At 45.3% G+C, this 22,945-nt stretch overlaps 1 protein-coding gene across 20 annotated transcripts in view; it reads right to left on the reverse strand.

Moving 5' to 3' along the window:
* Positions 1-22,945, reverse strand: part of TANC1 (tetratricopeptide repeat, ankyrin repeat and coiled-coil containing 1) — a 246,689-nt gene that overhangs the window by 124,578 nt on the left and 99,166 nt on the right. For 13 of the 20 annotated variants that reach the window (XM_051849489.3, XM_089328273.1, XM_070070817.2 and 10 more), the window contains exon 3: positions 282-470. In XM_051849489.3, coding sequence (XP_051705449.2) covers positions 282-470 — 189 coding nt within the window. Of the gene's footprint in view, positions 1-281; positions 471-16,636; positions 16,782-22,945 lie in introns of all 20 variants that reach the window. The other 7 variants (XM_051849496.3, XM_089328276.1, XM_008258621.5 and 4 more) reach the window with 2 other exon arrangements.

The raw sequence follows: 22,945 nt of genomic DNA on the forward strand, positions 1-22,945 counted from the left end.
CTTAATTCATCAACAAGAAAACTATACAAATGATGGCTAACACTAGCACTGATACTAATATCTTGACTCTAAAAAATTTTAGCTTGAGCAGTCCAAACAGTTTTCATAGAGAACAGGACAAATCTATTAAAACCATACTTCTTTCTTACAGAATTTTTTCTTCTCCCAGAAGTTACTGTAACAAAGACAAAACACTCTCCCAGATTTCCTGTGGGCACTAGTTTCGCTCATGTCACAACACGCAGTACCCGTGTTTGGGTCCTGTTCTGAGGCTTCTTTACCTGGGGACTTTTTGTTTGATCTTGACTGCACCAAGTGAGACTGTCGAGGCAGCAAGGGCGATGAAGGCAGAGACATTGAGACACCTTTGGCCAAGCTCACCCTATAGGTGTCCTCTGCTAGGGGAAGGCTGCTGACGGGAGAGTCGCCAGGAGGCAGGACTGCAGAAGTCTCAGGACCGAAGTCTCCTCCTGGAGTGGAGAGAGAAAATAACTCCAGTTAGACCAGCCGGTACCAACTCATGCAAATTTAACTGCTACGAACTACATTCTTAGAATATAATTCCCATGTACCAGATGCATATGTGTTGAGTATTTTTAAAATTTATTTATTTATTTATTTGAAAGTTGAGAATGAGAGAGAGAGAGAGACAGAGACAGAGAGAGATCATCCATCTGCTGGTTCACTCCCCAGATGGCTGCAACAGCCAGGGCTGGGCCAGGCTGAAGCCAGGATCCAGGAGTTTCATCTGGGTAGCTCACGTGGATTCAGGAGCCCAAACATTTGGGCCATCTTCTGCTGCTTTTCCCAGGCACATTAGCAGGGAGCTGGACGGTAAGTGGAGCAGCTGGGACACAAACTGTTACTCATATGGGATGCCAACATTGTAGGTGGCAGCTTTACCCAAAACAGCAGCCCCTGTGCTGAATATTTTTAAATGACTTTCCTCTGGCCTTCTCAAAACTTTTTACCACATAAGGAAAACTCAAGCCTCACCCTCAGGTATCAATAACTGCCCTATATCCCTTTCTGTCCCACCCCAACAGGTTTGGTTTCACTCCTAAAAACAGGCCCAGATAGCCACTGACCTAAGATTAGATCAAGATCAAGTAGGAAAGACCCATTAAAAGCTTTGATTTCAGTGGTGGCTTACTGGCCTCACACAGCTGTCACTGGAAGAGAGTCACACACCTTGAGCCTTCCACAGCTCCTCTCCAATGAGGCAAGCCAAGGGAGGAGCCAGACTTCTTCCATGACCCTCCCCAACACCACCCCTCTGGCCTCTCATCCCACTACTCCACACCCCCTAACACAGGGCCCAGCGCCCTAATACTTGGCAAGCCACAAACAAGTCACAGGACTAAACCATGGCTTGCTTATTGGCCAGGATCCCCTGGGTGCTCAACCCCTAAGTGAACCTGGGGACAAAGAAGCTTACTCTTATGACACTGAACACTCTAGGGCAGGCAGACCCCTGGAAGAGAGGATGCAACCACAGTGTAGGCAAAGCAGGCAAAGGGGGCCACCATTGTGGCTCAGTCACGGCCTGCAACACTGGTGTCCCTTATGGGCGCCGGTTTGAGTACTGGCTGTTCCACTTCTGATCCAGATCTTTGCTAATATCCCTGGGAAAAGCAGTGGAAGACAGCTCAAGTCTTTCAACCCCTGTCACCCATGTGGGAGACCTAGATGGAGTTCCAGGCTCCTGGCTTTGGTCTGGACCAGCCATTGCTATTGCACCATTTGGAGAGTACATCAGCAGATGAAAAAATCTCTGTCTCTGCCTCTCCCTCTCTCTGTAACTCTTCCTTTCAAATAAAAAAATAAATCTTTTATTTAAAAAACAAAATATACAAGAATACAAGCAACAGAGTATCTTATTTGGGGCAGCCTCTCCAATAATATACAAGCAGTCCTCAAGTACTCAGAAAATATTCTTTCCTCCTAACTGCCACTCCTCCTCTCCCCAGCACACAGGTAAGAAGCAACCAGAGGGGAGGCCAGTGTCCTGGCAGAGCAGGTGATGCTACACCTGCAATATCAGCATCCATATGGGTGCCAGTTCAAGTCCTGGCTGCTCCACTTCCTATCTAGCTCCCCACTAAGGACCTGAGAAAATCAGTGGAGGATGATCCAAGTGCTTGGGCCCCTGCACCCAAGTGGGAGACCCAGAGGAAGCTCCTGGCTCCTGGCTTCAGTCTAGCTCAGCCCTGGCCATTGCAGCCATCTGGGGAGTGAACCAGTGGATGGAAGATTGATCAATTTCTCTCTTTCAAAGTAAATAAATCGTAAAAAAAAAAAAAAAAGAGAGAGAGAGAAGCAACCAAGGATGTGAAGGATGCGCAGGAAAATCACTACCCTAACCACAAAGTATCTGCAAACTCTCAAAGACAGACAGCAGAGTCGGGAAGACAGGAGTACGTAATCTTTTCCACAAGCAAACCATTCTGTCTGACAAAAGCTATCAAACTGGGCTTTGCCATGCCTAACTTCAAAAACTCAAGGACTAGATTTGAGAAAAGAAGAAAAATGGAAGCTGACTAGCCGGGCAGGAACTCAATTTTTGCAGCTCTTTGTGTACGAGGCTCAGAACCACCCTGTTCCAAACGGCTTCACTGAGTTTGTTTTTCACGTTAGGAGCCATGACAGGTAGAGTCACTGTCTTGGCAGCCTGGGGTGAGCTCATTTCTTACTTCCAAAGGCAACTCCAAACCAGCAGAGCTGTGAGCAGAAAAGGAGTGAGCTCTGCAATGGATAAGTTGGCAAAATGAGAAACAGAACTTTGGTTCCATCTGAGCTAGCTGTGCGTGAATGGGTTTTAATAAACTTAGGTAACTAAAGATTTATCCTCGATGACTGGCATGTGAAGCAATAACAGAAATACTAGGACATCCTTACTGGAATTACAAAAACAAGGACATTTGTGCAAACACCCAGTTCTGCCCTATAGGAGGGAAGCAGGCAGGAGCAGGTACAGGCCTCTGCCCCCAGGGTCCATGTGAACAGCAACAGTCTCTCACCCACCCTGTTTCCCTACTGGGCACCCCATGGTAGCACTGTCACCATATTCCCAGGACCACAGAAGCCAGCCAGGACCCTTCAGAAGCCTTGAGCCAGTGCCTGAAGCTTCCTGGCTGTCTCCTTCCACTGTCTGGCAATGAAATAGACCTTATGGCAGTGGGCTGCTGCACCTTAAACTATTGGGATGGAATGCTCACTGCTGTGACGAGCCTGGTAAGAGAAGGGGGACAGCAGTTTGTTTTGGCCTAATACCTGGTTCTCATGGCCAATCCCCACTGCGTGGCTCTCATGGGAAGGAGGCAGATCTGTGGATGTTTAGGCAGCAAATACAGGAGCTAGCCAAGAGCTGAGGCAGCAACTCCAAGGGGCTACAAACACACACACACACACACACATGAGGGCTGTGAGGAGCTTTAAAGAGGTGACACTTGGGTCCCTTGTGTTCTGAAGAGAGCCACACTACCCTGTGGCTGTCCTTACATTGCCTAAATCACAGGCCTGGGTAGCCAGACAGCTGTGGAATGGCCACAAAGACAGTCTCCCCAGTCATTCAGGATGGTTCCTGACCTACACAAAAAAACAAATAAAAATCCAGGCTTCGAGTCCCTTAATTTGGATGGGGATGCAAAACAAGGGAGAAATACGTATATTTTAATGACACATGAAATAAAGCCAAGATCGTTACTGAGAAAATACTGAGAAAAAGTATTTTCCTAAATACTTAAAATTCTCCAACATGATACGAGGAAAGCTAGGAAACAAAGGGTAAAAGAAAATTAAAGAGTTTCCTAATTACAAGTTCTGTCCATAAAGTTTGTTTATATCAAGCAAAGCAAATATTTTCATTAACTGCAAATCTGGTGGGGCTGAATTTCCAGAGCATGCCATGGCAGCCGGGACCAGCAGCCTTGCAGCAGCTGTGTATCAGCTGCAAGGCAGCCTGGGGCCAGGCCAGGGGCTTCTCCTTCAGCGTCCCCTCGTGGGCCCACCTCTGTCCCAGACCCAGAGACACGCGGTTCTGTTTGGTGTGTTTTTTCAGAAACACTTGAACTTGTGGCTTCCTTAGAAAGGCACGGAGCAGGGAGAGATGTGGATGAGGAGGAGGAGGCCGGAGCTTCCCACAGGCGCCAGGGCGGGGTGTGGGGTGGGGGTCGCAGAAGGCCAGGAGAGTCCTGGACGCCAGAGGCAGGAAGCGGAAGTCCCTTGGAGCATCCACACCCAACAGCGCCACCAGAGGCTCCGCATGACTGAACGTTTCTCTGCAGATGCTCCAAGAGCCTTAGGAGGAACGAGACACACTTCATGGCAATGAGGGGCACAGCTACTTCCTTTTCTCTGTGACCTCTCTCACTGCCCCCTCCACTGGGGACAGAGGGCACCCTTGCTTCCCCCATCCCGGGGCTGAGGCTGAGGCGGCTGCAGAAGCGCCCTCTCCAGGGTACGCGAAGCCAGTGACCAACCGAGGCGGACGTGTGAGGCTGCCTCCTGCTCCTCAGGCAGCAGGTGCACGTGCATGCCACAGCCAGGGCCTCCACCATGCCACACTTTCGTCTCAGACAGCACGCGTCCAGTCCCTGTCCTGGACAGCAAGCTGAGGTGGGAGCACTCATGAGGGGCCGGGCCCCACAGCATCCACAACACTTGCCTCTGTGAGCACGTAAGAACCGGACTTAGTGAAGATGCTCCCCACAATAGATGCATTTCAGCTGGGTTAGAAGTGGTCGGCACAGGTCACACGTTTTCTATAAAGGGCCTGAGAGTAAGACTTAAGGCTTTGCAGTCACAGCCTTTCATTTCTTTCATTTCTTTCTCTCTCTCTCTCTCTCTCACACACACACACACACACATTTTAAAGACACCAATTCTTGCAATTCCAAAAATAAAACCCCAGAAAGGGCATGGAGTCACAGGGACATTTATGAGGTTCTTTCTGTTCATAATAAACACATACAAACATACACACACACGAAATGTTAAGCACACATCATAATTTGCAAACATGATGGAATTATCAAAAGGGATAAAACCATCCAATAGGGTACTTGTAAATTTGCTATTGATAATAGTTCTGAATGTCAACATTTTTGCAATATTGCAGATTGTGAAAAGGGATTTCAAGTCACAATGGAAGAAAACGCAGATCTGGGAGATGAAAGCACACAGGCGGCAACACAGAATGTTAAATCCATTGGTACAGATTAGAGTACCCAGAGTGCAGGATTAGAGAAGGGCTTTAAAAACGAGGGCGGACGAGGCAGGGAGATGAAAGCGAGTGCGTATTTCAGAAAGGGGAGACCCACGAAAGGCACGGGTGAGCTCAGACATTCAGGTAAATAGGTCTGCAGAGGCAGGAAATAAGATTTCCCATTTACTGTGCCACTGAAGTGGCTGGTGGCAAGCAGGGGATGGAGGCTTAGAATAGACAAGATGTTCTGTTTAATCAGCTCCAGAAAACAGGACTTGTTCCATACGCTTATCTGGGGCATTAAATGTATTAGGGCATCTTTTGAGCAGGACCTGCCTTAGACTGTGCCAATGTTTCTTAAACATATTTTCCATCATAAAATTTTATAACCATACAAGTCATATATGTTTACAGAAACCTAGAGAATTGGAAAAAATTTCCACACCATGATGTAGTGTCGCTGCTGGACTCTGCAGAAGGCGGCTCTCTGGGCACCTAAGAGCACTTGAAGCCATTTTGCTTCTTAGAGGATCTCCCAGTGCCCAGGCAGAGCTACTGACTGTTAATGCACATTGTCAACAAGGAAGTTAAGATATATGCATTCAAGAAAAATTTTTCAAAGATAGTCGCACAATCATGAGTAACTCTCAAACAATACAACTAAAAGGCAAGAAAGCAGCTAACTCAAGGGTATAGAAAAACCTGCCAATGGGAACAAATTCCCTCTGTCTTCCAAAGCCCTGGAGGCCAGTTCTAAATACATGGTAAATAGCACCCTCACAATGTTATTCTTACTTCTCAACAGTAACAGAACAAAGTGCACAAGTGTGCTCTACCCTGGAACAGAGGGGCACCCAGACTAGTGCTTCTTCTCTAATTGCCCAAGTTTTGGGGAAGGTGGATAGCATATTAGTTAAGACACAGGGACAGGGTTCACCATTGTAGCTTAGCGGGTAAAGCACATGAGCACCAGTTCAAGTCCCGGCTGCTCCACTTCAGATCCAACTCCCTGCTAATGGCCTGAGGAAAGCAGCAGAAGATGACTTAAGTGTCCGTGCCCCTTCAACCCAAACAGGAGACCCAGATAAAGCTTCTGGTTCCTGGCTTTGGTCTGGCTCAGCCCCAACCACTGAGGTCATGTTGGGAATGAACAAGTGGATAGAAGATCTCTCTGTCGCTCCCATTCTCTCTGTAACTCCGACTTTCAAATAAATAAATAAATCTGAAAACAAAACAAAACAACAACACTGGGATGTCCACATCCCATATCAGAGTACCTGAGTTTGAGCCAAACTCTAATTCTGATTCTAGCGTCCTGCTAATGCACACCTGGCAGGCAGCAGGTGATGGCTCAAGTACATGAGTCACTGCCACCCATGTGGGGGATCCAGATTGGGCTCCTGGTTACTAGCTTCGGACTGGCTTATCCTTGCCTACTGCAGTCCTTCGGGGAGTAAACCAGCTTATAAAACCTCTCTCCCTCCCTACACTCTTCAAATAAATAATTTCTAAAAAATTTGTCTATGTTTTTCCATAAGACATGTCACCATACAAGAGTTTCTGTGATTTGGGCCTGCTTGGTGGTGCACTAGGTTAATCCTCTGCCTGTGGCGCTGGCATCCCATATGGGCGCTGGGTTCTAGTCCCAGTTGCTCCTCTTCCAGTCCAGCTCTCTGCTGTGGCCTGGGAAGGCAGTGGAGGATGGCCCGAGTGCTTGGGCGCCTGCACCCGCGTGGGAGACAAGGAAAGAAGCTCCTGGCTCCTGGCTTTGGATCAGCATAGTTCTGGCCGTGGCGGCCATTTGGGGAGTGAACCAATGGAAGGAAGACCTTTCTCTGTCTCTCTGTCTATAACTCTGTCAAATAAATTAAAAAAAAAAAAAAAGAGTTTTTGTGATTTAAAAAATATAACTGCAGGGGCATTTGGTACAGTGGTTAAGACACTACCTGGAATGCCTGCATCTCATATGGAAGTACCTGGGTTCGAGTCCTGCCTCCACTTCCAATCCAGCTCTCTGCTAATGTGCACTCCAGTTGGCAGTGGGCAGTGGCTCAAGTACTTAGGTCCCTGCTACCCATATGGGAGACCCAGAATGGGCTCCTGGCTTTGGTTCAGTCCAGTCCTAGCTGCTGTGGGCATTTGGGAAGTGAACCAACAGATGGCAGCTCTCTGGCTGGCTGGCTCTGGTGATTCTTTCTCCACCTTACAGCCTTTCAAATAAAAAATAAGAATAAATATTTAACATATATGACCTCAGAAACACTGTCACCACAGAACCCCAAATAAGTACACCTTGAAATAATAAGTGTTGGGGCCAGCACTGTGGCATAGTGGGTGAGGCCACTGCCTGCAGTGCCAGCATCCCATATGGGCACCGGTTCAAGTTCTGGCTGCTCCACTTCTGATTCAGCTCTCTGCTATGGCCTGAGAAAGCAGTGAAGGATGGCCCACGTCATTGGGCACCCATACCACTAGGAGACCCAGAAGAAACTCCTGGATCCTGGCTTTGGATCGGCTCGCTCTGGTCGTTGTGGCCAGTTAGGAAGTAAACCAGCAGATGGAAAACTCTCTGCCTCTCAAATAAATAAATACACCTTTAAAGAAATAAAATAATAAATGTTTTCTTAGAGGTAACAGGTGCCAGGATGGGGTTTTAGGTGCTTTATATACCTTATCTCATTTCATTACCCATCTTCTTTGGATGAGAAAACCAAGGCACCGAAAGAGGATGCCGACAAATGACAGAGCTGAGTTTAAACCTCCCAGCACCTGCTGAGGAACGTTCAATCAACTGGAGACTCGTGTCATTCTGTCCAGGCCAGCATCATGTGGATGGTATGGATGGATCCAAGTCAACTGTCCCAGCACCTGTGCCCTTTGAGAACGCTTGTGAGACAGGCTTTCAATATTATGTCACTTTGTATACTTAATAGGGAAAACCAAAAATAGTGTATGTAGGTCTGTGCACAGTACTGGGCCACAGGAAGAAACCTGTCCCCCTGTCTGTGTTCCCTTTCCTGCCAGCTGCTTAATTAGTTCCCCAGCACTGGGGAGGTACCCAGGCCCCACGATCATTAATTTTCCTTCAGTCATACCTTTTTCTGTTGCCATACAAGTAAGGCATATCTGAGACAGATGTTTAGTCATCAGGCACCCTAAATAGTTCCTTCTGCTTCCCTTGGTACTGAGCGTTCATTAACTCTGGCAGCATTGGGGTCTGCTGCTTCCCTGCCACCATACAGACACCCCTGCTTGGCCCAGATGAGAGAGGACACTGCAGGCAAGCTGGGGCTCAGAGCTGCCAGTCAGGGCTCACCCGGCATCGATGAAGAATTCACCACTCTACATTTCTTGAGGCGCACACAGCCTGCCTTGGTCCTTGGGTCCTGGCCCATTCCACGACGCAGGCTCTGCGGCTCAGCAGGATCAGCGTTGGGTGCCTAATTATAGCAGCGGCTCCTATGCCCTGCACACAGAAGGAAGCTGGAGCCCTGCCCAGGCTCAGTGGGTTTTTTTTTTTCTTTTAAAGATTTATTTATTTATTTGAACATCAGAATCACACAGAGAGACAGAGGAGAGGCAGAGTGAGAGAGAGGTCTCCCATCTGCTGGTTCACTCCCCAGTTGGCCTCAACAGCCGGAGCTGTGCTCATCCAAAGCCAGGAGCCAGGAGCTTCTTCTAGGTCTCCCATGTGGGTGCAGGGGCCCAAGGATGTGGGCCATTTTCCACTGCTTTCCCAGGCCATAGCAGAGAGCTGGATCAGAAATGGAGCAGCTGGGACTTCAACTGGCACCCATACGGGATGCCAGCATTGCAGGCGGTGGCTTTTACTTGCTTCGCCACAGTGCCAGCCCCACAGGCAGTGGTTTTTAAAGCTCATCGAGTGACTCTCCTATGCAGGCAGGACAGACAGCCTTTGAGGCCAGAAGGCAACAAAAAGATGCCAAAGGTGTGTGTTCTGATCATCTCGAGACAAAGAGGTAGGAGAGAAGAAAAGGGCAAGAAGCTCAGCCGGTAGCCCATTAGGATTTCCACTATTTAAAATGTCCATTCTTGGGGCTGGCACTATGGTACAACAGGCTAATCCACTGCTTGCAACACTGGAATCCCTTATCAGAGTGCCAGTCGAGCCCCAGCTACTCTGTTTTCAATACAGCTACCTACTAATGTTCCTGGGAAAGCAGAGAAAGATGGCCCAAGTGCTTGGGCCCCTCGGGCCCCTCCCACCCAGGAGGGAGACCTGGTGGGAGCTGTTGGCTCCCGGCATTGGTCCGACCCACGTTGCTGTGGCAGCCACTTGGAGAGTGAACCAGCAGATCCAAGTTATGGGAAATCCATCTGTGTGTGTGTGTGTGTGTGTGTGTCTTCTTCTCTATGGCATTTTGCATTATGAATTAATAAATAGATCTTTTTAAAAAAATCCATTCCTTAACTGTGTATAGGAACAAATGCGAGTATACTTGTATACACAGCCAGACACATGCACACACTGAATATTTGTAAATATATACGAACATACTAACACAAACATGCGTGGAGGCCTCTAAAAGGACACACATGAACTAGAGGCAGTGGCCATCTCTGGGATGGCCAGCCAAGAACACAGGTGCGAGGCAGACACACTGACAGGCTCGCACTGTTTTCCATAAATATTTATATTTCCCAGGATGGAGCCATGTGTAGATTTGAGAGGATCTGTAGGTTAAATGGGCCACCCAGTTGGCCTAGCTTGCTAAAGGGGTGAAATAAAGCTCTATTACTACTTGGCAGTGAGCCTGGCAGAGGTGACTGAAGTTGGCATAGGACATGAGGAAGGGTGCCAGCGACCCGCTCTGAAGGTTGAGTGCCGGCAGCACTGAGCGCCACACACCCATCTCTGCCAGGCTTGGAGCTCACAGCATCTCTTCCCTCCTTATCCTGAACTCAGTCCCCTCTGCGGAGAGTGGCAGGCTGTGAGTACAGCTGCTGATGCTCACTTACCTGGGGATGCTCGGGAAACTGGAGTTTTGCTGGGGAGGGAAGAAGAGAAGAGAGGAACAGGAGAGGGGTGGGGTAGGGATAAGAGAAGAAGGCTGATGGTCAAAGCGGAAGAAATGAGGCAAGACAGGAACAAGGAACAGAGTTGGAAAGGGCAGAGGGAGAACAGCCAGTTCAGGGGTGGGGAGGCAGGTGGTGGAAGCGTGCATCCCTGGTTCTGTGTAAACTACACTGGGCTCACAGCCCAGCAAAATCTCTCAACACTTTGGTTCAAGCATCTCTCACTGCAAAGGACAGGACAAAAAACAGGTGCAAAACTACACCAAAGATAAGGGGCTCCTAGGAGAGGCAAGAGTTCCTGGGAACTTTAAGAAGGATAAAGGAGCATCCTTTGTTGTTGCAAAGAAGAGGGACCTAACTACAGTGGCACAACAGCAGAGCACAGCCCACTGAGGGGCAAGATGTGGGATCCCTCATCCTGCGGTCTGTTCCAGGCCACATATGCCTCAGAGCTGGATGAAACACACCGATTCCCTCCCCCAAAACTCTCCCCGAATAATCAACTGTGGGAACTGGGAAAACATACAGTGTATTAGCGGAAAGAGAGGGCACATCTTCCAGAAGACTTAAAGAAGACTGAGAACAAAACACAGTGGACTGTTCTGTGCCCCGAAACAGAACAGGAGGCTGTGGCCTCTGCATTCCATGTGGTGCCTCCTTCTGATTATTTAGCAGGTATCAAAGACCAAAGTTAAAGACAAGGAAAAAAAAGTAAATTTAAAAAGCAGTAACAACATTATGATCCATACTCAGGCAGTGAAACAGAATTAACACCACGGGGCTGGGTATTTGGTGCAGTAGCTAAGATATCACTTGGGATGACCGCATCCCATATCAAAGTGCCTGGGTTCAAGCCCTGCCTCCACTTCCAATTCCAGCTTCTTGGATGTATACCTGGGAGGTATCAGGTGATGACTCAACTACCTGTGTCCCCATCACCTATGTGGGAGACCAGGATGGAGTTCTAGGCTCCTGGCTTTGGCCTAGCTCAGCTCCAGCTGTTGTGGGCATTTGGGGAATGAACCAGTCAATGGGAGATATCTTCCCCACACCCTGCCTTTCAAATACAGAAATTATTCTGAATAATTAACACTATAGAAGAACCAACTGATTACATGGAAAATACAAAAGCTTGAAAAGTTTTCCCAGGATAGAGAAAGAAGGGATAAAACTTTGTAACAATGCATAAAAACATTACAGTTGTGGAACACAAGTAGTATTTCTGCAACAAAATAATTTTTAAAAATACTTTTGCACTGAATAATATAGGACAAGAGGAGTCACCATGCTCTAGGCTCTTTCTCTGAAGGGTGACTGACCCACACCTAGGCTCATCTGGCAAAGCTTCTAATTGAAAGTTCAAGAAAAAATGAACACAGGCATCCAGGAAGGGTAAACGAATGTTTAACAGAAAACAAAGACACAGGGACTTTGAAAAGAACCAGAACCCAGCAGCCCTGGGGTCCAGGGTGGAGGACTGCTGGGGAGCACAAGGGGCAGCCTGCAAAAACGGGCTGCCCCTGGGTTCTACAGGTGCACCTCCACCATTAAGGGGATAGCCATGCCTCCAAAACTCCTGGTCAGAGTCTAGTCCATGCCTTTCTCCAGTTCTACTGTTGCTAGCAATTTCCTGGCATACCCTGACTTGTGGACATACCACTCCAATCTCTGCCTGTGTCACAAGGTGCCCTCCCTGTGTCTACGTCTCTCCTAAGGACACTATTCACACCATTTCAGGGTCCAGTGTAATCCAGCAGGACCTCATTTTAACTTGATTACATCTGCAAAGACCCAATTTCCAAATAGGGTCATTTTCATAAGGATCAAGGGGTGGGACTTCAATGAATTTTTTGGGAGAAGAAACAATTTAGCCGACAACACGTCTCTCCAATACCAAAAACCACAAGCCAAAAAGCCACAGCTACGCAGCCTGAAGGGGGGAACGGCAGCATCACAATCAAGTCCTGGTAAAGCTGCAGCAAGTTTCCATCATGTGCCACATCAACAGGAAACACTCTCAGCTGGTTAACGACTCAGCAAACCCACTGTCCAATTATCCTCCTGAAGAAAAAAAATCAGCTACTTAGAGAAGAATCAAAATTAACTACTGAACAGTGGGGACATTATGGCTTAAAAAAAAAAAAAAGGCAATAAACTCTCTAATCCAGGCCTGTCCTTCCAGCACTTCACTCAACTGTCCCCCCTCGCACTCCCTTCGCATTCAGGAAATGTGTTTTCTGAACCACATCTTTCACCCCATGGTGCAGAAAGACTGCCTTAGCTCATCTGGCAACCTCTGAAAACAGTAACTGGCACTGCCCTGCAGGAACTTGCTAACAATGGCCCACATTTTTCACATGACTGGGACACTGCCTCCCAGCCCTGAGCAGGGAAACAAGTACAGTAGCACAGAACATCACAATGACTGCAGTGACCATTGTCACAGCCAAGGAGCTAAAGTTCAACAGGGAAAAAGGCCAGTGCGGGCTGGGGGACAGCTAAGGAAGACAGAGTTTAAACCTTGTGATGAGCATTTCTTAAAACACAAGGAATACACCTTGAAGTAGCATACATAATTTTTCTATGCCATCTGATGACAGAGAAAGAGTACACGCAACCCCAGGCTGGAAGCCATTCAAGAGAATGCTGATGATGGTTACTCTTAAGGGGGTGAGGTAAGGATGGTTTCTCCCTCCTTTTTACATTTTCAGTTTCACACATTCTGATACTTTTTATAACAAGGATGTTTTATAAATGCAAATACACTTTATTTCCCAGTAGGCAATTATTTAAAACATGAATTTCTATCCACCTCCTTTTACTTCTTGCCAACAAACTACCCCACTGGGTACCTGTCCAGTTTCTGCAGTTCTGCCCTCATTAGTCCCATTCCCCAGGCAAAAAAGGAAGAGGCCCCCTGTTTCCACTCTGTTCTCTTTGGGCAGGCTTGCCCTTGTCTGCCCCTGGCTCAAACTGCCCAGAGCTCACTGACGTTGAATGATCTTTGGGGACTGTTCTTATAGGGAAGGCCTGACCAGTTTCCCCTGTAGGCACCATGAGGACCAACACCTAGGGCTTCTATTTAGCTTACTGGTTGAAGGCTCAGCATCCAAACAGCCATGTCCCAGGCTTAGAGTCTGGTCCTGTCCAGGAGCCCCTGCTGGAAGGGAGTCTGCATACAGAGGAAGGATCACAAGGCAAGTCAGACGGGGTAAAGGGTGGGGAGGCCTGGGCCCAAACTCAGGCTTTTATGACAACCCTCTTACAAGAACTACTTTCTGAAGGCAAGCCCCTAGTGACCGAAGGACCTCCCCTGAGGCCCAGCTCTTTCAACATATAATGGCTTTGGAATTTCAAGTCTTGTGTGAATTTGAAAGCCAAGTCATATTCAAACCACCACATACATTAGTTTATCATTCATTCTATTCCATCTGAAATAGATGCCCATTGTCCCCTCATTCCAAATGAGGACACTAAGGCTTACAGGGACACAGTAAGGGGCCTCAGGCCCCACAACCTGAAGGGGCAGATGTGGAATGGAACCCAGGGAGTCTGGCTCCAGGTCAGAACTCCTCTTAATTGCACTGGCACACTAGAGAGTCATCCCAGACAGTGGATTCCCTAACCAAGGTGCAAACAGCACAGAGCACTATTCGGCAATTGAGAAAGTCTGACTGTTATCCAGAGATAGTTTAGCAATACATGTTTCCCTGAATGATAATCACCAGGAACATTCTGTCACATTGGACATGCTGACATTTTGGGGGTGGAAAAATAAGTGGAGGGAAAAAGACTTTTAGAACAATGCCATAACCAGTACTCCACCCCCTCGCCAACTACTGAAATCCAAACTCTGGCAATCCCGTCAGCAAAGCTGTCTGCCAACAGGCCCTGGTACAAGAGACAGAATAAAAGGGAGCTGCTACCATTTATCTCATTTCAATTCCTTACAAGGAAAATAGGATCTATAAACATTTTGGGAAAAAATGGCCCAGAGTTTCTAGGCAGCATTTAAAGTTTCCTTCCCAGAAAAACATGTTGAAAAAGGCAACACAACCAACTCAGTTAACACTCTAGAAAAAGGCAGACTAAATCAACTGCATACATGTGGCTATGAGCAAGATCCTTCACAGGGCTGTGCTGAGGGGCAGGGAGTAGGGGAGACAACCAGATGACTTTGTATTTTCTCTATCTTGTTTATATGGATCTTATTTTATTTCTTATATCCTTGCTCCACCACCACCACCAAAAACAAAAAAAGCATTGCTCAGTTTTCAAAGCAACAGGCTCAATGGCATGTCTGGTAAAACAGCTTAGCAACAATGTCAATATTGTCTCACTACAGCTAACCATATTAACATTCCACTCTAATCATGATTTCTCAAATATAAAATGGAATGTGAGTTACTCACTTCATTCATTCTTTATCTATCTGGTAAAAAAAACCCTCTAACAATTGCTATAAATGTTGTATATAAACTAAACATCAACATTATTTTCAATAGCTATTCTTTTTTTGTGTATCTAACTTGCAAGTGTAAGCCTGAAAATAAGCCAGTATTGACAAGGAATCAACATAAACACAAGAACCAAATAAAATATACTGACAAACTGCTTTGATCAAATCCTGTCCCTTGTTATAGATTCCTTTCACTCACCAGCTTATCTGTATTTAAGTTCATCATTATAGAACTGCCAAGAATAGGGTTTTCCAAATAATGGGCAATATCCTTCCCCTAAGAGTTTTCAAAGTCACATACGTGAGTATCTACATGGCCAGTAGGGAATAGTCCTGCAGAGACACAGGAACAAGTTTCATTGCAGTGCATCCCAATCCTGGCTAACCAGTCAAAAATCACCATCATGGAAACAACAACAACTGGTGATTCACCAGTTGTGAGTCCCAGCTGCTGAACCATGGAAGCCTAGGTGAAGCAGCAGGGTTGGGAATCACTGTATTAGCACACTAGAGCCCACTGGAGTAAAGCCAAGGTGAACCCTGAGTTACATGCGTGCAATACCCTTGAATGCACACACACTTTCTCTTCAGACGTACATACTTCTGCTCCAGATCCTTGTATTCTGACTTCGCATCCCTGCCCCCTTTCCATCTCCTAGCACATGCATGCCCTCCCAGCAACTGTCCCTACCGCAGCCTGCCAGGACAGGCCCACGACTACACCCTTTCCTCCATCTGTACCAGATGGGATAGTAAGGCTTGTCTGTCATGCAGAGGACTGAGCTAAGGAAACAAGTCTCCAAGATGCTGCCGTTTACTGGAGTCCAAAGAGTCAAGGGGGCAGGGCCAGCACCACGGCTCAATAGGCTAATCCTCCACCTTGCACCACCAGCACACCGGGTTCTAGTCCCGGTCGGGGCACTGGATTCTGTCCCGGTTGCCCCTCTTCCAGGCCAGCTCTCTACTGTGGCCTGGGAGTGAAGCAGAGGATGGCTGAAGTGCTTGGGCCCTGCACCCCATGGGAGACCAGGAGAAGCACCTGGCTCCTGCCTTCGGATTAGCGCGGTGTGCTGGCTGCAGCAGCCATTGGAGGGTGAACCAACGGCAAAGGAAGACCTTTCTCTCTGTCTCTCTCTCTCACTGTCCACTCTGTCAAAAAAAAAAAAAAAAAAAAAAAGTCAAGGGGCAGAAAAGCCAAGAGGCAGAATGGTGTCAAACGCTTATTATGGTACCAGCACTAGTCTAAGCACTTCAACTCATTTAATCCTCACAACCAACAGCCGAGGGGAAGTGGATACAGCTGTCCCTTGGTGTCATGAGGACTGGGTTCCAGGATTCATCCACTCACCAACCCCTGAGACACCAAAATGGGAGGGTGCTCAAGTCCTTACAGAAAATGGCACAGTACCTGCATACAATTTACCCACATCCTCCCATATGCTTTTATTTATTTATTTATTGTCTATTTATTTGCAAGAGCACCAGACACAGAGATCTTCAGGCACTGGTTCACTCCCCAAATGGCCACAACAGCCAGGAATTCCACACAATGGAATATTATGAATAAGAACGAAAGCCTGGGGCCAGCGCTGTGGCACAGCGGGTTAATGCCCGGGCCTGGAGTGCCAGCCTCCTGAGACCTGGCTGCCCCTCTTCCAGTCCAGCTCTCTGCTGGGGCCTTGGAAGGCAGTGGAGGATGGCCCAAGTCCTTGAGCTCTGCACCCGTGTGGGAGACCTGGAAGAAGCACCTGGCTCCTGGCTTGGCATTGGCAAAGCTCCAGCTGTTGTGGCCAATTGGGGAGTGAACCAGCGGATGGGAGACCTCTCTCTCTCTCTGCCTCTTTTCTCTCTCTCTCTGTGTAACTCTGACTTGCAAATAAATAAAAAGATATTAAAAAAAAAAAAAGCAAAGCAAAGCAAAGAAAGAACTATACCTCAGTCTCCCATGTGGGTAGCAGGGCCCAACCACTTGAGTCATCTTCCGCTACTTTCCCAGGCACATTAGCCAGAAGCTGGATCGTAATCAGAGCAGCTGGGACTCAAACCAGCATACCAATATACATGCCGTGCAAATAGCTGCTGTAATGTTTACAGAATAGTAACAAGAAAAAAAGTTGATACACTGTTCAGGGCAGGTGCAATTTTTTTCTCCAAATATGTTTGATCCAAAGTTGGTTGAACTCATAGATGCCAAAGGCCTACCATGTTGCTATTATCCCCATTTCACAGATGCAAAATGGAAGCACAGCACAGTCAAGTAACTCAAGTAGAAATTAAGCCCAAGCAGCCTTGCTGTTGTATTGCCCAGATGGCAGGCTTTGGAGACCATGAAACTGGATTCAAATCCTGACTTCTAACACTTAGTAATGCACAATATTTTAGGAGAGGTCTTTTAACCTGTATGAATAAGCTACTGATAGTATGAAGTAACAGTTTATAACTAGCCCACTGCCTGACATACTGTAAATATTCAATAAAGATCTACTTTTCCTAAGGACATGTTTCTCTAGAACAATTACTTACTGGTGAACTGAGGTTCACTTCCTGGTTTCCTTAATATTTTGAGTAAGAAGAGAGCTATCTCACTCCTCCCCCCACATATGGAGTCAAAAACTCCAATACAAACTTAAATATTTGTATGCATACACTGCATTTTCTTGTTTAATGAGCACTTCTCAAATACAAGGATACCATGTGCTTCTATTTTTTAAAGGACTATATGCTAAGATTTGATTTAAAATATTTATTTATTTGAAACGCAGAGTTACAAAGATAGAAACAAAGAGATACATCTTCTCTCTGTTGGTTCACTCCCCAAATGGCCACAAAGGCCAGAGCAAGGCTGTTCCAAAGCCAGGAGCTTCTTCCAGGTCTCCTATGTGGGTGCAGGGTCTCAAGCACTTGAGCCAGATTCTGCTGACTTATAAGGCACATTAGGGGAGGGTTGCGGGTGGGAGGGACGTTATGGAGGGGAAGCCATTGTAATCCATAAGCTGTACTTTGGAAATTTATATTCATTAAATAAAAGTTAAAAAAAGAAATTAAAAAAAAAAGGCACATTAGCAGGGAGCTGGATCAAAAGTGGAACAGCTGGACTCAAACCATATGGGATGCCAGCGCTACAGGCAATGGCTTTACCCACTATGCCACAGCACCAGTCCCTACTGTGTGGTTTAAAAAATTCCTCACATCTTCAACATTTCATTCACAATATTACAAACTTCATTTCATTTGACCCTCATAATTGTTACGCCACATCTTTGTTTTATGAAGTTCAGAAACATAAAACTAGACCAGGTACACTCAGACTGAGATTCCTACTTGAGTTTTTTGAAGCCAAATCAGCAGGGCTCTTGTTCATCTTTAAATCAGAAGAGATCTGAGTACCATTTGCAGAGTCCAAACACCATGGTAACAACTTAATGGATGCAGGGGGGAAAAGCCTTCACAAGCTCTAATCTTCAGAATCTGGGAGCTAAGAATGTAGCTCTAAGAGGTTTAACCCGATTAGCAGCATCAAAACTCACACACAAAGGAGGGAAATAAAGAGAGCTGACCTTCCTGAAATAATGTTTGTAACTGCTTGGTCAATTTCAACACTGAACTTAAAGAATTTCTTCACAATCCTTCACTTAATCCTATCAAAAATAAAGGATGACTTAAATGAATCTCTTTATAATTCAAAATTAGATACAACACATTTGCTTTGTTTAAAACTTTAGCTACTAAGTTAACAGTTAACCACTTACTGAGATAATAAAACAGCTACTGAACCCAACAGAAAATCAGTTAAATAGGCAAGACAATGTTAAGAAATTTAAATTTTTATTCATTTCCAACAAATACTTTCAGAACATGAATTATGTGCAAAGCAAGGCCTTAAGCAGTTTATAAATATTAATTCATTTAATCATGATCATCAAACCAGGAGGCACAGAAAGATCAGGTACTTTGTCTAAATTCACACAGTTGGTTCAGCTGCGGAGTCAGGGTACAGACTCAGCCAGCATGGTTTCAAATGGTGAATACACATCCAAAAGTGTGTGTGATTTCATTCTAAAGAACTGCATAATTAAAATGAGATGAAATTTGTACATCATAGTCATAAAGATGAAACAGCTTGACCATAACCTATATTGCTGAAAATTTGAATAAGCAAGTATCCTCATATATTGCTGGTGGAATTGTAAAATTAATACCATCTTTTCAAATAACAATGACAAAAATCTACAAAAATTATTAGTGAACAAAGTTGTTGCCCAACAATTTTTCTTACAATTTATATAAAAGCACGGTAAGCTTTATGTATAAGGAGATTCACTCTAGGATTGATTTGTAAAGACAACAAAAAGGATATAACCTGTCCAGCAACATGGGAATAATAAATTATAGTCTATTGGCCTGAAGTAATATTGAACAACTTCTTAGAAGTCTATTTATTGGTATTCACTTATATGTAACATATCTAAAACTCCACATGGTAACTTACAGAATAAAACACATTTGGGACACAGTAGGTTAAGCTGCTGTCTACAACGCTGGCATCCCATATCGTAGTGCTGATTCAAATCCTGGCTGCTCCACTTGCAATTGAGCTCCCTGCTAATATGTCTGAGAAAGCAGTGGAAGATGGTCTAGTGCATGGGCCCCTGCCACCCACGTGGTAGACTGGGGTGGAGTTCCGGACTCTGGGCTGTGGCAGGAGGGCTGCTTTGACCATTTGAGAATGAACTAGTAGATGGGGCAAACCACGTCTCTCTCTCTCTCTCTCTCTCTCTCTTTCTTTCTTTCTCATTTTCTTTCTCTTTCTCTCTCTCTCTCTCTCTCTCTCTCACTTTGCCTTTCAAGTTAATAAAACTTAAACAGCAGCAGCAGCAGCTGTCTTTAGGGCAGTGAAAATGGAAACAGAATAGCAATGGTGTCTAGTCTTCACTTTTGCTTTAATATCACTGCCTAGCTTTTGCTTTGACGATTAAGGATGTTTAACTACTACATGTATGGCCTATTTGAATGGCTTTAAAAAACTGGTTTCTGAATAGGATGAAATCCTAACAGCCTCAAGGATACCAAGGAGAATTTCACTTTAAAATCTAGAAAAATAAAGATATTACTCAGTGACTATGATCAGAATCTCAGAAATAATCCTTCTAGCAGAAAGAAAAAAAAATCTAGAGAAGAAAAAAAATCCTCAAAATAAACATCCCCAAAGAGAAATACAAATGAGGTGTATTATCTTCTATCCCTGGAACAGCGACAAAACATGGAAATATGTTTTCCTTTATATTTACTCAGTGAAGTCATAAAAATAAAGGCCAGCCAGAGACATAGTGTAAAAAACCCATTTGGAGTCAAAAATGATCATCTGATCCCTTCTTTGTTTTAACTATGTGACTGTGGGTGGCTGCTCAATGCCTTTTTTCCCAAACAGTTCTAAAAAAAAAAAAAACACTGAACTCAATTTCTAAGTTACCCTCTAGATGTAAAACTTCTGAAAAACTTTGTTACTTTATCATAGTTTGAAAAAGAATCCCTACACAAAGGGAACCAGGAGCACGGAGCTGTACTAAGAGCCTCACTTATGAATACACAACTCGTTATTACAGCGAAGCTGCTGGCACCATCCCTGCCTGCAGTTCAGAACGTCCAGCGAGGGAGGGGCGCCTGCACTCCCTCCGCTGCGCACAGAGGCAGAACCCTGTCAAATACTGTGCACCCCTTGATGATTCATTTTAGTGGCCTCCATGTTTTTATTTGGAGTTCTCAATAAAGTTCTTGAATCTAATCCAGAGTAGCACATTTCTAGCCTTTGCATAAATGTGCAGTTTTAACAATGCATTGAGACACTTACATCCACAAACATAGGCAGTTTCAGTATTACCAAAAACTCTCCAATGAGTGACTTTATAAGAAAACTCCATTAATACACACCAGGGGCCACAGCAGAAAAACAGCCCAAAAGGCTCTCACAATGCCAACTAAAAATAATAGTAATAAAAAAGACATGCAGGGCCAGTGCTAAGGTGTAATGGGTGACGCTGCCGCCTGAGGTGCCAGCATCCCATATGGGCAGCGGTTCAAGTCCCAGCTGCTCCACTACCGATCCAGCTCTCTGCTGTGACCTGGGAAAGCAGTGGAAGATGGTCCAGGGCCTTGGGACCGTGCACCCACATGGGAGACCTACAAGAAGCTCCTGGCTTGGGATCAGCCCAGCTCCATCCGTTGCGGGCATTTGGGGAGTGAGCCAGCAGATGGAAGACCTCTATCTCTGCAACTCCTCTTTCAGGTAAATAAATAAAACCTTTTAAAAAATAAAAAGGACATGAAAAGGCAACCACGAAAGAGGAAATATAAACAACCACTAAATAAAGACATCTACCAATTCAAAAACTCAAAGATTTGCTAAAAACAACGGAACACGTTTTAACCTAATAATTGGCAAAGAATATTTAAAATCATAATATAGTAAGAATCATGGGGTAGGCATTTAGCCTTAACAGTTAAGATGCCTGTGTCTCACAATGGATTACCTGATTCCAGCTTCCTGCTAATGTGGACCTTGGGAGACAGCTGGGATGGTTCAAGTAATCAGGTCCCTATCACTCATGTGGGAGAACAGGATGAAGTTCTGGGCACCCAGCTTTTACTGGCCCAGTCCTGCAGATTGTCGCAAATATTTATGGACTGGGCCAGCCAACTGGGAGCTTACTCTGTCTATCTCTGTCTCTCTTTTTTAAGAATCATGCAAGCAGGCATGTTCACATACTACTCATATAGGTGGTACCAATACAGCTTTCCTGGAAAACAATGTGGCAAAAGCAAGAGCTTATAAAAAGCTCATTTCCTTTTACTGTTAATTCCATGCCAAGAAATATTCTATTAAAATAATCAGCAATTCATACAAAAGGTACTTATTTTCTGGAGGGTTTTTTAATGAATGAGAAAAATTTGGGGGGAAAATGGGCACAAATCATAGTATACTGGTCCCATAAAATATTAAACATTTTGCAAAGACTAATGACATTATGTGTAAGTAGGACAAAGCAGAAGATACGCAATATCTTTGTTTTTATTTTCCTTCATTCTTATCAGTATTTTCCAGATTTCCTACCATGGGCATATACCATATTGGGTATTGATTCAAAGACCAATACTTATTCCTCTGTACTTCTGTTGTAGAAATCTTAAGGATAACAAACACTCTAAGTGACTAAGTATCATGGCAGTTTAACTGACAGCTTTTACTTCCTTAGTAGTACATAAAATAATGGTATGTTTTATAATCATTGAAATCTGGTGTAATTAAAACAATAACTTAACAGTTGGCAGCATCTCAGCATCGCACGCAGGCAGTAGCTGTGCCGTGGCAGTCACGGCCTGGGCAAGCCTGGGTCAGCATGCATGACGGAGTAAAGATGTAACTACTGCAGGCCCTTCCAGGTTCCAACTACAAACCACTGAGGGGCCCCTGTGGAAGGAATACAAGCTCCGGGTTTTACGCGAAAGCCTTCCATTAAAACCTCCCTTTGATATTGTGAAAGGGATGACATCAACCTTGCAGAACAGACATTTGTAGCAAGGAATGAAGTCCTGCAGAAAACAGGGAAGAGACAAAAAACACTGCATCCCCAACGCCTCACAGCAGGAAGACAACACGGTGTGGAGAACAACAGATTCGGCACACACACCAGAAAAAAATCACACTGAATGTGTTTTTAAAAATACCTTAATCCATTTATTTCATTTCTATTTTCCTTTTATTTTCTGGAAAACAGAAAGATGACTAAAGATCAGTTTAAGAGAAATCTTAACTGATGAAGTATTGTGGGAGTTCAGTTGACAACAGCTTTTTCTGCCTTAGACATACACAAAATAGTGGTGTGCTTTATAATCAATGAAATATGGCATGATGTCTATGATCACAGGAATACAGTGCTGTGGAGGAACCCGTGTGGAACTTAACCCCCATGGCAACGGTATTTATGAATGGTGAGGGTGGCGTCCTGGTGGTGAGACTAGTACCCTTACAGGAAGAGACCAGAGCACTCGCTGTCTCTCCTCTATACAAGCCCAGGACAGCCCTCACGAGAACCTGCCCATGCTGGCATCTTCATCTCTGACTTCCAGCTTCCAGAACCGTGAGAAAGCAGATTTCTGTTGCTTAAACCACTCAGTCTATGACATTTAGTCACGGCATCCCAAGAAGATTTTAAGATGTCTTTATCAAAAATCAGAATACTTCTAAC

This window comes from Oryctolagus cuniculus, chromosome 3, assembly GCF_051225735.1.
Source record: "Oryctolagus cuniculus isolate XC-2025 breed Fujian yellow rabbit chromosome 3, ASM5122573v1, whole genome shotgun sequence".
Taxonomy (NCBI): domain Eukaryota; kingdom Metazoa; phylum Chordata; class Mammalia; order Lagomorpha; family Leporidae; genus Oryctolagus; species Oryctolagus cuniculus.